Source organism: Pristiophorus japonicus, chromosome 19 (genome assembly GCF_044704955.1).
Source record: "Pristiophorus japonicus isolate sPriJap1 chromosome 19, sPriJap1.hap1, whole genome shotgun sequence".
In the NCBI taxonomy this organism is placed as follows: Eukaryota; Metazoa; Chordata; class Chondrichthyes; family Pristiophoridae; genus Pristiophorus; species Pristiophorus japonicus.
The window spans coordinates 86710060-86723536 of record NC_091995.1 but is presented as its reverse complement, the minus strand read 5'-3'; the positions used below and the strand labels follow the sequence as shown (position 1 = coordinate 86723536).

The window sequence follows — 13477 nt, the reverse complement described above, 5'->3', positions numbered from 1 at the left end:
GTTTACCAAATTAAACGCGAGAGCGCAGCACGTGTAGCTGAGAGAAGCTGATGCCACTGTCCACACTGCAAGTGTGGGAAAGGCTGCAGGACAGCAGCTGAAGGCAGGAGATCAAATATAAATATTGGTACTTTTCAAGATGTGACTCAAAACAACAACCTGCATTTATGTAGCTTCTTTAACATAGAAAAGCTTCTCAAGGCACTTCACAGGAGCGTTTTTCGACAACGCTGACAACGAGCCAAAGAAAGAGATATTAAGATGGGCGTCTAAATACTTGGTCAAAGACATACGTTTTAAGGAGCAGCTTAAAAGGAGGAAAGAGAGGATGAGGAAATTCCAGACCTTACAGAAGAACATAAGAAATAGGAGCAGGAGTCGGCCATTCGGCCCCTCGAGCCTGTTCCGCCATTCAGTACGATCATGGCTGATCTGATCATGGGCTCAGTTCCACCTCCCTGCCCGCTCCCCATAACTCTTGACTCACTAATTGCTCAAAAATCTGTCCATCTCCGCCTTAAATATCTTTGTTACCTCCAGACTCGACTATTCCAATGATCTCTTGACCGGCCTGGAGCTCATCTAAACTTGTGTCCCAACTCGCATCAAGTCCTGTTCACACATCACCCCAGCGCTCGCTGACCTGCAACGCCGCGACTTTAACATTTTCATCCTTGTGTTCAAATCCCTCAGTGGCCTCGGCCCCTCCCCATCTCTTTTGGCCACCTGTCCTTTAAGTGGCTCGTTGTCAAATGTTGTCTGATGATGCTCCCGTGAAGCACCTTGGGACATTTTAATACAATAAAGGCACTATATAAATGCAAGTTTTTGTTGACCGAAGGGTGGGTTTTCTGAGGAAGGGGTGATGACGGCAGATTTGAAAGGGGGGGGGGGGGGGTAACAGCACCAGAGGAGCGGGAACCCTTTACAATATCAGGTAGCATGGGGTCAGGAAGGCAAATTGTGTGGTCAGCAGTTTAGTGGGAATAGGGTTGAGAAAGCAGGAGGTGGGACGCATGGACAAGATGAGCTTGGAGAGGGCATATGGAGAGTTAGCAGAGAAACTAGAGAAAGATGCAAGTTCAGGGCGAAAACAAGAAAGGGATGCAACCGAGACAGCTCAGCGGATGGTCTGACTCTGACAAAGAAGTCCATAAATTCCTCATGGCAACAGTTTAATATTTCATGGTTTATGTATTTGAAGAAAAATTTGGTAAAGAGGCACGGTTATATGATCACTAACAATTTGGCTTAGTCAGTAGTACCTGTGCAACTGGTGCAGCACGCAACTCGCCAGCCACTTCCGTGCAGTACTGAAGGAGAACGGGGTTGTTGGAGATGTGTTTTATGAATGAGGTGTCAAACCAAGGTAACGGCTGCTTGCTCAGGTAAAAGTTGGCCTTGGCTAGGGGTCCAACTGAACCCCTTCCTGTTGCAGTGGGTACCAACCGATGATCTCTTTAATGCTGCATGGCCACACAGCGCCCGTGCAGCCTGTGAGCCGTGTTTTAAATTGAATAAAACGCGCATGCACAGAATTTTGCATTGGCTGTGCAGGCCATTAAAGGGGCCACGTAGACTTAAAAAAAAAAATTAACGGGAACATTGGTACCAACACTTGCCCGTCCAGTGCTGGCAGAGGTACCCGAGGTCTGCCAGCAACCGTACCAATGAATCAGTGCCGCCTGCGGAGCAGGAGCGAAAATGCAACTACCCCTGAATGCTCCCCAATGTCTGCTTTCACCAGGACGCATGGAGTTGCGTGGGATTGGGAAGATGGAGATAGAAAAATACCTCAAACTGGGGCACACGATATTTATCCAATGGGTGTTCTCGACATAACACAAATGCTACGGTTACGAGCCGATTTAAAGCTGTCCACCCACTGAATAAATACTGGGTCTAACGGGCATCACCCCATATCTTTGTGATTAGAAACGGGAACAGTAGCATAGTGGTTGTGTTATTGTACTAGCAATCCAGGTCTGCACTAATAATCTGGAGACACAAGTTCAAATCCCACTACGGCAGCTGGGGAATTTAAATTCTGTGAATTAAATAAACCTGCAATGTTTTTTAAAAAGCTAGTTATCAATAATGGTGCCCATGAAACTATCGGATTGTCGTAAAAACCCATCTGGTTCACAAATGTCCTTTAGGGAAGGAAATCTGCTGCCCTTACCCGGTCTGGCCTATATGTGACTCCAGACCCAGTCAATGTGATTGTTTCTTAACTGCCCTCTGAAATAACCGAGCAAGCCGCTCAGTTGTAACAAACCGCTACAAGAGACAATAAGAAGAATAAAATCGGATGGACTACCCGGCATCGATCTCGGCACCAGCTTCGGATACAACAGTACACCCAGCCCAGTCGACCCTGCAAAGTCACTGACATCTGGGGACTTGTGCCTTCATCGTCACTGGGCCATAATCCTGGAACTCCCTCCCTAACAGCACTGTGGGAGAACTTTTACCACACGGACTGCAGCAGTTCAAGGCGGGGGCTCACCACCACCTTCTCGAGGGCAATTAGGGATGGCAATAAATGTCAGCCTTGCCAGCGGCACCCACATCCCAGGAATGAATAAAGAAAAAGCATCATGCAGATTGAGACCAAGGAAAATAAAGTCATATTTCATAATGCATTACATCACAGTGACAAAAATAATCACTTGTTTCCTCACATTTCCTTTTTTGTGGGGGGGGGGGGGGGGGGGGGGGGGGGGGGAAGAGAGAAAAAGGAGAAAAAGAGAAAAAGAGAAAGAGAGAAAGAGAGAAAGAGAGAAAGAGAGAGAGAGAGAGAGAGAGAGAGAGAGAGAGAGAAGAGAGAGAAAGAGAGAGAGAGAGAGAAAGAGAAAAAGAGCGAGCGCGAGAGAGCGAGCTAAGTGAACTCTGGAGCTCTCTCAAAAAAAATAAAGCTAATGCCCAGCCCAATACTGAGTCGTACAAACCAGGACAGTCACCGATTTGATCATCAGCCTGTACTGAGTTAGCTGATGACAGGCGAGCTCGAAAGTTCACCATAGTAACTCTCGCCCAGGGAAGTAACGGGCAACAGGATATGGACAGCAGAACTTTGGATGAGCTGAAGATTAAAGGGTGGAGGATGGGGCGGGGCGGGGCGGGGGGGAAGCCAGGGCAATTGGGACTGGAGGCGACAGAGACATGGATGAGGGTTTCAGCAGAGGATGAGGGTTTCAGCAGAGGATGAGCTGCCCATATTATGGAGGTGGAAATTGGCGTCCATTTGAGAGGATATGGGCTTGGGTCGAATATCTGAGGCTACAGATGTTTGTTTCATCCCGAGAATGTTGCTGGGGAGAACAAGGGAATCGGTGGCAAGGGTACGGAGTTTGTATTGAAGGCCAAAGACGGCGGCTTTTGGTTTTCCCAATGTTTAGCTGGAGGAAATGGTCGCTGCTCTAAGACTGGATGTCGGGCAAGCAGAGCGCCAACATGGAGGCAGTGGAAGGGTCACGGTGCATGGTGGAGAGAGTTGGGCGACATCAGCATACACGTGAAAGGTGACCCCATGTCTGCAGATGAAGGAGCAGCATAGATGAAAGGGCCAATAATAGACCCTTGGGGGACTCTGGAGTTAATGGTGTATGGGTGCGAAGAGGGGCTAATTGCAGAGATTCAAACGGAGCTGTGGGAACGATGGCTACTGATCTAGAGGTGACAACACGTTGAAGGATCTTTGAGACGCAAGGTTGGAGATGGGGCAGTAGTTAACAAGGAAAGGAGTCCCGGCGGATTTTATTTTGGGGGCAGGTTGATGACAGCGGTTTCAAAAGGGAGGCAGATAGTGACTAGTCAGCGTCAGCTAGTATTGATCAGTAATTAGGGACTTCCTGCTTGAAAAGACTTGCATTTACAGTGTCTTTCATGACCACCGGGCGTCTCAAAGTGCTTTACAGCCAATGAAGCACTTTTGGAGTGTAGTCACTGTTGTAATGTAGGAAACGCGGCGACCAATTTGCGCACAGAAAGCTCCCACAAACAGCAATATGATAATGACCAGATAATCTGTGTCTGTTATGTTGATTAAGGGATAAATATTGGCCCCAGGACACCGGGAATAACTCCCCTGCTCTTCTTCGAAATAGTGCCATGGTATCTTTTACATCCACCCAAGTGAGCAGACGGGACCTCGGTTTAACGTCTCATCCGAAAGACGGCACCGCCGACATTACAGTGCTCCCCCAGCACTGCACTGGCAGTGTCAGCCTAGATTTATATGCTCAAATCCCTGGAGTAGGACTTGAACCCACAATCTTCTGACTCAGGAGTGTGCGCGACCCACCGAGCCACAGCTGACACAAATACTGCGGGTGTACATGGAAGGTGGGGGCAGGATTGGGCTCGGGCAAAGCTATGAGGCCTTTATGGTCCAGACTCCCACACGAGAGAGCAGGCGCTTGGATGAGATGAGAGTACGCCTGGTGGCTGTGAAATCATACTTGGCAACAACCAGTAACTACTGGAGCAAAGGGAATGAAATTGAGGGGGCGGGGAGAAAATTGCTCAGGTGATCTCAAATCATAAGAACAAAGATTTATTCAGTCTGAGTGTTAAGGCTGGTTTACAGACTACAATCCTCAGTTAATGGGTGCTGGAGTTTTCTTTCACAAAAGTCACAGACCCCTTCGGACATGGTTCCTAATGACAAAATGCAGAGCCCACAGGATATTGGGTTATTTTCAGAAATGGAGGTAGAGATGAATTCACCACCCACACAATAATGTAACTTTTTTTTTAGAAGCAAGACTGACCACGGCTCATTCAAAGTCAGCCCGACTGCAGATGAACTTCATGCTACCTCGCTACTGGCCGCGACATGCCCAAATGCGTGTTCAAGCTGGAAGATCTTTTTGGCAGACAAAAAAAAAATGGAAGAGCTAGCTACTATTTAAATGGACAAAGATTGCAAAATGCTGCAGTACAGCGGGACCTGGTGCATGGAACACAAAAGGATAGTATGCAGATACAGCAAGTTATCAGGAAGGCCAATGGAATCTTGGCCTTTATTGCAAAGGGGATGGAGTATAAAAGCAGGGAAGTCTTGCTACAGCTATATAAGGTATTGGTGAGGCCACACCTGGAATACTGCATGCAGTTTTGGTTTCCATATTTACAAAAGGATATACTTGCTTTGGAGGCAGTTCAGAGAAGGTTCACTAGGTTGATTCCGGGGATGAGGGGGTTGACTTATGAGGAAAGGTTGAGTAGGTTGGGCCTCTACTCACTGGAGTTCAGAAGAATGAGGGGTGATCTTATCGAAACGTATAAGATTATGAGGGGGCTTGACAAGGTGGATGCAGAGAGGATGTTTCCGCTGATAGGGGAGACTAGAACTAGAGGGCATGATCTTAAAGGGGCCGCCCATTTAAAACTGAGATGAGGAGGAATTTCTTCACTCAGAGGGTTGTAAATTTGTGGAATTCGCTGCCTCAGAGAGCTGTGGAAGCTGGGTCATTGAATAAATTTAAGAGAGATAGACAGTTTCTTAACCGATAAGTGAATAAGGGGTTATGGGGAGCGGGCAGGGAAGTGGACCCGAATCCATGATCAGATCAGCCATGATCGTATTAAATGGCAGAGCAGGCTCGAGGGGCTATATGGCCGACTTCTATTTCTTATGTTCTTATAATGTAACATTTACACATACACAATCCATGAGCGGACAAGGCCTCTTGTTGAGCGAGACTCCCGAGTGATGAGCCAAGGTCCATTATGCTCGGTTCGCGAGAAGGTCGGAATCTAGAGAAGTTAAGGTTGTGGTTGAAATAAGGCAAGCTATGGAGAGGTCAGCGAGGCTGCCTGGCAATTGGGAAATCCTGAGCCCCTGGAGGGAGTTGCCGCCTCCTGAAAAGGAGAAAATTGGCAGCTAAATGAGGACGGGAAAAAAAAAATTCTGATGAACAACTGTGATACCAGGCTCAGGATTTCAAAGTCTGCACATTGTTGGAGGAAGGGAGTGGGGGAGGCAAGGTGGTTGAGATCTCAGGGTTGAACAGGATAGAGATGGTGCAATGAGCCAACTTCAACTCAGCCCATACAGAAATCAAACTGAGTTGCATATTACCATTGTTTTTCTTAATATACAGATTCATGTGGACTAGTGATCCAGAGACCTGGACTAATGATCTGGGGACATGAGTTCAAATCCCACCACGGCAGCCGGGGAATTTAAATTCAATTAATTAAAAAATTTTTAAAATCTGGAATAAATAACTAGTAATAGGGACCATGAAACTATCGTTAAAAACCCAACTAGTTCAACTATGTTCAGCCATGAACTCATTGAAGGGCGGTGCAGGCTAGAAGGGCCGAATGGCCTACTCCTGCACCTATTTTCTATGTTTCTATGTTTCTAACTAATGTCTTTTAGGGAAGGAAATCTGTCGCCCTTACCCGGTCTGGCCTATATGTGACTCCTGACCCACGGCAATGTGGTTGACTCTTAAATGCCCTCTGAAATGGTCTAGCGAGCCACTCAGTTGCATAAGTCGGCTCACCACCACCTTCTCGAGGGCAATTAGGGATGGGCAATAAATGCTGGACTTGCCTGCGCCGTCCACATCTCGTAGACGAATAAATAATAATGTTTTTTTTTTTAATTCCCTAAACTGCTGTGTTCTCACTCTCGGTTCGCGTGGGAAAGCAGCTCGCGTACACGAGGAGGAAAAATAATCGTTGTCTTCGGCTTCTTGCTCAGTCAGTAAATGCGCTGCCGAGTGCGAAATTGAGACGCACAGACCAAGGTGGTTTAAGATCGGCTCCCCTCTCTGTGCGAGCAGACCCCATTTCAAACCGATATAGCTGTGGGCTGGGAGAGAAAGAAAAGATGACTCAGGTTCCGAGTCCCAATCATTACCTCTCAATACTAGCTGGAAAGTGCGCTAGTGTGAATACTGGAGTCACTCGTGATACAGCTGAATAGTCTGCCATCATGCTCTGTATCGGCTAACAAATGAATATTTTTTAAATTCATTCAAGGGATGTGGACATCTGCCGCCAAGTCCAGCATTTATTGCCCATCCCTACTTGCCCTCGAGAAGGTGGTGAGCCGTCTTCTTGAATACAACTTAGTGTCTCGCTGGGCCATTTCAGAGGGCAGTTAAGAGTCAACCACGTTGCTGTGGGTCTGGAGTCACATATCGGCCAGAACGGGTAAGGACGGCAGATTTCCTTCCCTAAAGGGACATCAGTGAACCATATGGGTTTTTACGACAATCCGGTAGTTTCATGGTCACCATTTACTGATACTAGCTTTTTAGTCCAGATTTATTTAATTAACTGAATTCTCCGGCTGCCGTGGTGGGATTTGAACTCATGTCTCTGGATCATTAGTCCAGGCCACTGGATTACTAGCCCAGTGCCACCGGTCGCTTGAATGAGGTTCTGAAGGGTAGTCAGTACTTGTGGAATTCACCCCAACATATCTCAGCATCTTCAAGGGGAGATTTAAAAAAAATAGGGAACACCTACCTCTTCCAACCTAGAGCTGGATTTTATAAAATCATTGCAGGAACTCTGACCTACTCTGTCAAACATGTCTCTCCTCTAGATCCTAGCCCTGTGGAACAAGCCCTTACTTGTAGCGAACTTTCTCGTCCATATCGTCAGATGGCTCAAGGGTGATGCAGGTGACCAGTGCCTCCATGTTGAGCGGCCGTGTCAGGAACTCCACCAGCTTACGGTTGTTGGCCTTGCACTCTTGCAGCACGTCCTCCTCGTCCATAAGCTCGAAGAGCGTGACATCCTCGCGTTCCAGGAGCGTGTCGATGTGCGATGTCGTGTGAAGGTCGAATTTCCAAAACATGATGTGCTGCAGAACACCGAGAATAGAGACGATAAAATCACATGCCTTAGTAAACTCTAAATACAGTTAAAAATGATCATGTATGAAACATAAAATGAATAGTGTGTGCCACAATTGAATTGTACTCATAATATTGTCTCAGGATTGTTCCACAGGCAATGTACTCCAATATTTTTTTTTGGGGGGGGCCGCGTGGTTCATTCAAAATTCCGCACATGCGCACTTTTTTTATTTAAAAGCCGGGAGGTCCAGGGAGGGAACACTGTCGACAGGACCTGCCTGCCAAACCTGCAACCTCCACCAACTAGAAGGACAATGGCAGCGGTGTAGGGGAACACCACCATCTCTAAGTCACACACCATCCCGACTTGCACACATTCCTTCATCATCACCAAGTCAAAGTCCTGGAGCTTTCTAATGAGCCAGTAGCTCGGGGGGGGGGGTGGCACCCTCGCCTCTGGGTTCAAGTCCCACTCCAGGGACTTGAGCACAAAATCTAGGCTGAGACTCCCAGTGCAGTGCTGAGGGATTGCTGCCCTGTCGAAGGAGACGCTAAACCGAGGCCCCGTCTGCTCTCTCAGGTGGACGTAAAAGAAGCCGTGGCCACTATTTGGAAGGAAGCACTGGGAGTTATCCCCAGTGTCTTGGCCAATATTCAATATAATAAACACAGATGATCTGGTCATTTTCACATTGCTGTTTGTGAGAGCTTGCTGTGCGCAAACTGGCCGCCCCGTTTCCTACATTACAACAGTGACTGCACTTCAAAAAGTAATTCATTAGTTGTAAAGCACTTTGGGACACCCGCTGATCATGAAAGGCGCTATATAAATGCAAGTCATTTTTCTTTTCCTTGTTGCCCAACAGCTCTGCGAGAGTACTTTCACCACATGGAATGCAGCGATACAAGAAAGCACACCACCACCACCATCTCAAGGGCAACTCGGGATGGGCAAGAAATGCCGGACTCGTCAGCGACACCCACATCCCAAGAATAAATTTGAAAAAATAAAGCAGGGAGGGAATAAAAACGATGGATGATTAAGTAGGCAGCAGCCGTGTGCTGAGCAGCAAGTGTAGAGGCCTCGGGGCAGACAACTGGCACATAGGGGAAATCCTGAGGGAGAGAGGAACTTGGAAACTGGCAATGCTCTCCTGATGACTCAGTTGGTGGACTAAGCATGTAACCGAACCATACAGATGTGGCCTTGGGGTAGAAAGGGGAGAATTCGTTCTTGTGTTCAAATCCCTCCATGGCCTCTCCCCTCCTCATCTCTCAACTCCTGCGGCCCTATTATTTCCCCCTTAGACTTCTGTGCTCTGCTTATTCTGGCCTTTTGAGCATCCCCGATTTTAAATGCTTCGCCACTGGCTTTCAGCTACCTAGGTCGGAAGCTCTGGAATTCCTTCCCTAAACCACTCCGCCTGCTCTTTACTCTTTGAAGACGCTCCTTAAAACCTACCTCTACACCCAAGCTTTTGGTCATCTGTCCCCAACATCTCCTTATATGGCTCGGTGTCAATTTTTTTTTAATATAACACTCCCGTGAAGGGCCGTGGGACGTTTTACTGTTTTAAAGGCGCTATACAAATCTAAGTTGTTGTAATCACCTCACATTTGTAATGGCACTGGTCAGGAGTAATATTCACAAGAAAAACAATTTTAACCAGCTCAGAATTCTTACAGAAACTCTAATAATTTGGGGAAACGAACACTCAACAAACGTTTTGATCTTGGATGCAAGTAGTGATTTTAAGAAACATACCAAGTCCATTCTTTTCCTCCCTGCACATCCAGGGACCAGGTTCAAACATCAAATATCCAGTTGCAGCGGAGCTCAATTTTGGCCTGCATTCATGGCCGAGGACCTTATTAAAGGTCCAGTTCCAAATTGCTTGTCACTATTGGATGCCCACTTCATTATTTTTCCACACAGTGCTGCCTGACTTCTCAACGTGGAAATATATTGCATCAGCCACATAAGCCAGGAGGATCCAAGGGTCTGATCTCAAATCCGTGTTGAAATGGGCGATTTCATTTAGGGCAGCAGTGTGGGGTTAGAATTGGCCTCAGAACCACTGGGTTGGTGGGAAGCGGAGATGATGATCAGGCAAGGCTCCTGTTCCTGATCTCTCGCGACTCAGAAGGTTGTGGGTCCAAGTTCCACTCCAGAGACTTTAGCACAAAATGACACTCCCAGTTCAGTACGGAGGGAGTGCCACACTGTCGGAGGTGCCGTTTTCCGGATGAGACGTTAAACCGAGTCCCCTATCAGGTGGACATAAAATATCCCACGCACTAATTCGGAGAAGCGCAGGGGAGTTTTCCCCAGTGTCCTGGCCAATATTTATCCTTCAACCAACATCACAAACAGATTACCTGGTCATTATCACGTTGCTGTTTGTGGGAGATTGCTGTGCGCAATTGGCTGCCACGTTTCCTACATTACAACAGGGATTACAATTCTAAAAGTACTTTGATGGCTGTAAAATACTTGGGAATGTCCGGAGGTCGTACATAAAAGCAAATCTTCCTTTTCCCTGCTGCACAGTGCGCGCGTCTGTGTATTGGGTAATGCCTAGATTCAATTCGGCTGCATATACCTCCCAACCCATGATCAATAGACTGCCCATATTCACCGTCTCTCTCATGTAATAGCAAGAGGCAATTGAACTCGGGAGCTAAGTGCTGCAGGGAGTGGCGGAACTGCTCCACAGGATGAGTCACTGCCCTCAGTAAAGAAATAACACAGAAGAGGAAAGAAATACAAGACATCACACACTGATGGAAGAGACATGCACAAATAAAATGAGGGGGAATTCCAACCACTGAGGCAGGGAAGGGAAAAATGGAAATCAAAATATCTGCGTGTACATACGCAGAATGAAAACAAGATTGGGGTTTGGCTTCAATTAGCCGAACTTTCACTGTCGAGCCTTATCCATAAAGAAAATTTTACGTTTATATAGCGCTTTTCAAGACCACCGGACGTCCCAAAGCGCATTGCAGTACTTTTTGAAGTATTGTCGCTGTTGTAATGTAGGAAACACGGAAGCCAATTTTCACACAGCAAGCTCCCACAAATACTAACATGATAATGACCAGATAATCTGTTGTTATGTCAATTGAGGGATAAATATTGGCCAGGACAGCGGGGATAACTCCCCTGCTCTTCTTTGAAATAGTGCCAGGGGATCTTTTAAGTCAACTTGAAGGAGCAGACTGTGCCTCGGTTTATCGTCTCATCCGAAGGACGGCACCTCCAACAGTGCAGCGCTCCCTCAGCACTGCACTGGGAGTGTCAGCTTAGATTTTTGTGCTCAAGTTCCTGGAGTGGGACTTGAACCCACGACCTTCTGACCCAGAGGCAAATTTGCTCCCCAATGAGCCGTGGCGGACACCGGCAATTGGCGAGAGCTGCCGGCAATTGGCACCACCCGTGGAACAGGACTGCAGTACAAGGCAGTCCCTGCAGAAACTGGAGCTGGGGAGGGGCAATGTGGTCCAAGCTGGATGGGCGAGTAGGCTGAGCGGGCGCCTCGAGTCAAGTTCTACCATTTGTAGCCAGAGCTATAAAAAGGAAGAGTTATAATAGACAACTCTGCAATACATCCCAAAATAATGTTTGGTTTTGAAATGAATAGCTGTGCTGCAGCATGCGTGAAGACTGATGGGTCAGGGATGGGTTTGGACGAGTTTAAAAAGATTTCATTCTCCAGTTTCAAGGCCGAGGTGGTGGATCGGATAGCCCACTGGAATAGGTCAGCCATTCAAAACTAAAAATTGCACCACAGTGCATCCATTTTGAGACCTGCCGCCTCTTTATACTACATTTCTCTTGCTCCATCTATTTCCCCCCCCAAATTCAAGATTTCATTTACCCAAAGGCTGTTTCCTTCCCCGCCACTTCCATTTTAATAACCGTTAGACACTTTGGCTTTCTGAAAGCTTTGACCGAATCCTTGCTAGGTTTGGTTCCATAGTTGCCTCCTAGTGCCTCACGCAGATTCAACATAGATTACCGACAATCTATTCAACCAAGAAGGGCATCATGATTGAGCTCAACTCAATCTTCTCATCTGCTGTCTCTCGAGTGTACTTGCAGCACGGTTCCCCTGCACAGCAATCAGGAACCCTGTTCAATGTTCTCTTCCCTAACCCTCGTACTAACCCTGCAACTCGGCACAGACTGGGGATCGACGCGTGAGCTGTTATGGCTCAGCCACTCACAGCCACTGCAGGACGTCCTCTCATGCTCTATCCTATTTGCAACCTTGCTGATGTACAGCGCCGAGGGCCTTTAACCTTCACCTCGGCTCCCATCCAGTGATATTAAAAGGCCCAGTTTCTCAGAGCTCTCCGCACCTTGGTTAATAAGACAGCAAGAATCTCCCCCTTTAGGCTGTCAGCTGTGGCTTGTGATGCAAGCATCATCTTATGATCACGATACTTGCATTTAGAGCTCTTTCTGCTCACTGTCAGCCGTGGCTCAGTGAGCAGCACTCGCCTAAGTCAGAAGGTTGTGGGTTCAAGTCCCACTCCAGAGAATTGACCACAAAAATATTGGCTAACACTTCAGTGCAGTACCAAGGGAGTGCTGCACTATCGGAGGTGCTGTCTTTCGGATGAGACGTTAAACTGAGGCCCCGTCTGCTCTCTAAGGTGGACATAAAAGATCCCATGGCCACTATTTCGAAGAAGAGCAGGGGAGTTATTTCCGGTGTCCTGGGGCCAATATTTATCCCTCAATCAACATAACAAAAAAACGATCAGGTCATTATTACATTTCTGTTTGTGGGAACTTGCTGTGCGTAAAGCGGCTGCCGCATTTCCTACATTCCAACAGTGACTACAAAAAGTATTTTATTGGCTGTAAAGCGCTTTGAGACGTCCGACTGTTGTGAAAGGAGCTACATAAATGCAAGTCTTTCTTTAGGCCCATAAGTGGTAATCGGAAGGAATGCAATAGCAGCTGAAGCCATTTCCTCTTCAACTGAAATGGCCCACGCCTTCCTTCACATCACCTGCTTCGTCGCTTTACACAGAGCTCCCAGACGAGCTACAGGGGAGCCTTCCTCCCACTGACAGCCGACCCGACCAAACGTTAAACATTTTATCTTGTTTGGCACACGCCATTCTGCTTATTAGATGATCAAAGCCAGACGCTTCCTGCACTCATTCTCAAATTACCACAGCGCTTTATAATGACCTCAACCATCTATCCGCCCACATCTGCAACGCCCACATACTCCAATCCATGAGTGACACCCGGTTTAGCACTTCCAAACTACAGCACTGACGGCAAGTACAATAACATCCTGTAAATCCATTCAACGTATTTGTACCTAGGCGTTATGCAGGAAATCAAAGCCAGAGCGGGAATAGAGAAACAATGCTCGAGCCCATGTATTGTAAAAAGACTTGCATTTATATAGCGCCTTTCATGGCCACCGGATGTGCTCAAAGCGCTTTACAGCCAATGAAGTACTTTTGGAGTGCAGTCACTGTTGCACACAGCAAGCTCCCACAAACAGCAATGTGATAATGCCCAGATAATCTGTTTTTGTTATGTTGATTGACGGATAAATATTGGTCAGGACACCGGGGATAACTCCCCTGCTCTTCTTCGAAATAGTGCCATGGGATCT

The 13477-nt window shown here is 47.2% G+C and overlaps 1 protein-coding gene across 3 annotated transcripts in view; it reads right to left on the bottom strand.

Annotated features, from left to right (window-relative positions):
- LOC139230015 (serine/threonine-protein phosphatase 6 regulatory subunit 3-like) overlaps positions 1-13477 on the bottom strand; it is a 115857-nt gene that overhangs the window by 82987 nt on the left and 19393 nt on the right. For all 3 annotated transcript variants that reach the window (XM_070861736.1, XM_070861738.1, XM_070861735.1), the window contains exon 2: positions 7602-7834. In XM_070861736.1, coding sequence (XP_070717837.1) covers positions 7602-7828 — 227 coding nt within the window. In that variant the 5' untranslated portion in view covers positions 7829-7834. The remainder of the gene's footprint in view (positions 1-7601; positions 7835-13477) is intronic.